At 42.0% G+C, this 3,112-nt stretch overlaps 1 protein-coding gene across 2 annotated transcripts in view; it reads left to right on the top strand.

Annotated features, from left to right (window-relative positions):
- Positions 1-2,534, top strand: part of LOC119288380 (disease resistance protein Pik-2-like) — a 5,729-nt gene extending 3,195 nt beyond the window's left edge. For both annotated transcript variants that reach the window (XM_037568011.1, XM_037568012.1), the window contains one exon: positions 280-2,534. In XM_037568011.1, coding sequence (XP_037423908.1) covers positions 280-2,395 — 2,116 coding nt within the window. In that variant the 3' untranslated portion in view covers positions 2,396-2,534. The remainder of the gene's footprint in view (positions 1-279) is intronic.
- Positions 2,535-3,112: the final 578 nt, after the last annotated feature.

The raw sequence follows: 3,112 nt of genomic DNA, 5'->3' as shown, positions 1-3,112 counted from the left end.
CTAGTCAAGTATAAATAAATTATTATAAAACATTGGTAACATGTCAGCAGGTAACATGCTAAAACTGGACCTACAATCTAGAAGCAAAACCAGAAAACTATAACATCCAATTCATAAAAATATGAGAATTTGGACATAGATCGGGTAAAACTTGTTGAATTTGAATACTTATCGAGTTACTCTTGGACTCTTCAGAGGATTAGTTTTTCTCAGTGGTATGGATTTAAATAAGCTAGCACATTTCTTTTCAATTGTATTTTATTACCTTTTTCTTGGCAGGTATCTCCTCTTGATTGACGATATATGGTCTGTAGAAACATGGGGGGCCATTAGAAATTGGTTGCCACATGGTAATACAAAGGACAGTAGAGTAATAGTAACTACAAGATTTCAAGCTGTTGGTGCAGCGTGCTCAGAAAGAGATGGAACTGATTATGTGCATACAGTTAATGTTCTAAGTGATGCCGACTCCAAAAGCCTATTTCATCAGAGTGTTTCTGAACCCCCAAGCAGCAAAGAAGGTGAAAGAATGGATACAAGATCTCAAGCTGATGTTCCTAGTGTTTCTACTGAGTCCTTCGAAGGAGATGGAACTGATCATCAGCCTTCAGCTCGTGTTCAAAGCAGCAAGGTTGGGGAGAAAGAAGAGGTCCATATGGATATATGGAAATATTGTGGGGGGCTTCCTTTGGCCATAGTCACCATGGCTGGCCTTGTGGCCTGCAACCCGCAAAAACAGAGTGATCATAGGAGTAAAGTTTGCCAGTCATTATTTCCAGAGCAAGTGGCTCCCCTTACATTGGAGGGGGTCACAAGGATACTTGATTATTGCTACAATGATTTTCCTGCAGATCTCAAGACCTGCTCATTGTACTTGAGCATATTTCCCAAGGGCTCAAAAATTAGTAAGAAGTGTCTGACCCGGCGGTGGATTTCAGAATGTTTTGTTGCAGAGAAGCAAGGGCTGAGTGCAGAGGAAGTTGCAGACACATACTTCAATCAACTTGTAAGCAGGAAGATAATACGTCCTGTGGATCACAGCAGCAATGGGAAGGTTAAATCCTTTAAAGTTCATGACATGATCCTTGAATATATCGTGTCCAAGTCAAGTGAAGAGAATTTTATTACTGTCGTTGGTGGACATTGGCTGATGCCAACTCCTAGCAACAAAGTTCGTCGACTCTCCATGCAAAGCAGTGGTTCCAAGCGTGGGAATTCCACAAAAGGCATGAACTTGTCTCAAGTGCGGTCACTGACGGCGTTTGGAAGCCAGAACAGACGGCTCCCTTTCCATTCGTTCAACAATGGAATAATACAAGTGCTAGATCTTGAGGGCTGGAAGGGTTTGACAGATAAGCATATGAATGACATATGTAAAATGCTTGTGTTGAAGTATTTGAGCCTTAGACGAACAGAGGTTTCTGAGATTCCATCAAAGATCGAGAAGCTCCAGTATCTAGAAACTCTTGACATAAGGGAGACAGATGTTGGGGTGCTGCCCAAAGCTTTTGGACAGCTCAAACAGCTCCGTAGCATGCTTGGAGGGAACAAAAACACAAAAAAGGCTTTGAAGTTGCCACATGAGAAGAACAAGGAGCCTATGAAAGCACTTCGTATCTTGTCAGGGATTGAGATCGGTGAGGACTCATCAGCTGTAGCAAGTCTTCATCAGCTGACAGGGCTAAGGAAGCTTGCCATTTACAAGCTCAATATAATGGAGGGTGGTCAGACCTTCAAACAATTACGCTCCTCCATTGAGTACCTCTGTAGCTGCGGTCTGCAGACATTGGCAATCAATGATGAGAGCTCTAATTTTATCAACTCACTAGACACCATGACCACTCCTCCAAGATACATCATCGGCCTAGAGTTGTCTGGCAAGATGGAAAGGCCCCCAAAGTGGATCAAAGAACTCAATAACCTTTATAAGCTGACCCTTTTTGTGACAGTTCTTCGGACTGATACGTTCAAGCTCATCCAGGACCTGCCCAAATTGTTTACGCTCACCTTTACACTCAGTGCGGCCAAGGATGATAGGGACATAGTGGACATTCTTGAGGAAAATAAACAGCTTACCGACAGGGAGATCATTATTCCACCTGGAGGATTCAAGAGTCTAAAGCTGCTTTGCTTCTTTGCAACTATGGTGCCAAGGATGAGCTTTGCAGTTACAGGAAAAGAGGTAATGCCAGCACTGGAGAGGATTGATATGCGGTTTGAAGCCTTTGAAGGGATTTACGGCATTGAGACTCTCAAAAGCCTCCAAGAGGTGCATCTCAGTGTTGATAATCAAGCAGATGAAATAACCAAGTTCTTGGTACAAGATTTGAAGGACACCCCCAAGTATTTGGACAAAAAGTACGCCAGCAAGTGGCCAAAGATAATCACCGAGTGAAGAGATTGGAATATGTCATATTGTCTTTCAGTTGACATACAAATCATCTGGTATTGTATAATTACAAGCGGATACTGTTGCATCAAATCCGCGCCACCTTCTTGAGGGCACATAAACAAATATTATTTATTCTTGTAATGTGCGTGTATGTGGTACTGCTAAATCCGTTACCGATTATTGTAATTTGTACTTCCATTGTAATGTTACTTCCAATATTGAACTGTTTGAAAGTTTTACTTTTCACAGAAAGTATCGAACACATATCAGTTTGGAAGTTTTACTTTTTACAGAAAGTATCGAACACATATCAGTTTGAAAGTTTCAATTTTTTTGGCTGTGTATACATCCAAAATGTAAGGTTTCAGACAGCTCAGGGGAAATGGTTGTTGAACTGAAGAACAGAACAGGTGAAGGGGGGAGAGAACAGGGTACCTCGTCTCAGCCGACAGAGCGAAAGAATGATGCAAAGTGTCAACATGATCTGCTCCCAAGGAACAGAAAGTAGTTGTTGCCACCACGTGCATAGCTGTCGACATGATCTGCTGGAACTGAACATATACAGCGCATCAGCGGTCTATTGATCTGTATACACATTGATTGCTTGGGAAATTCAGCCTATCCAGGAATTATGTCAGAATTTTGATAACCTTGATATCTGGGCGTCTCCCCTTTGATGGGTTATCTCTCCTGTATAGTTTTGCAATCTGGTACACCTCC

This window comes from Triticum dicoccoides, chromosome 4A (genome assembly GCF_002162155.2).
Source record: "Triticum dicoccoides isolate Atlit2015 ecotype Zavitan chromosome 4A, WEW_v2.0, whole genome shotgun sequence".
NCBI lineage: Eukaryota > Viridiplantae > Streptophyta > Magnoliopsida > Poales > Poaceae > Triticum > Triticum dicoccoides.
The sequence above is the reverse complement of the archived record's forward strand: the minus strand, read 5'-3'. Positions and strand labels throughout refer to the sequence as shown.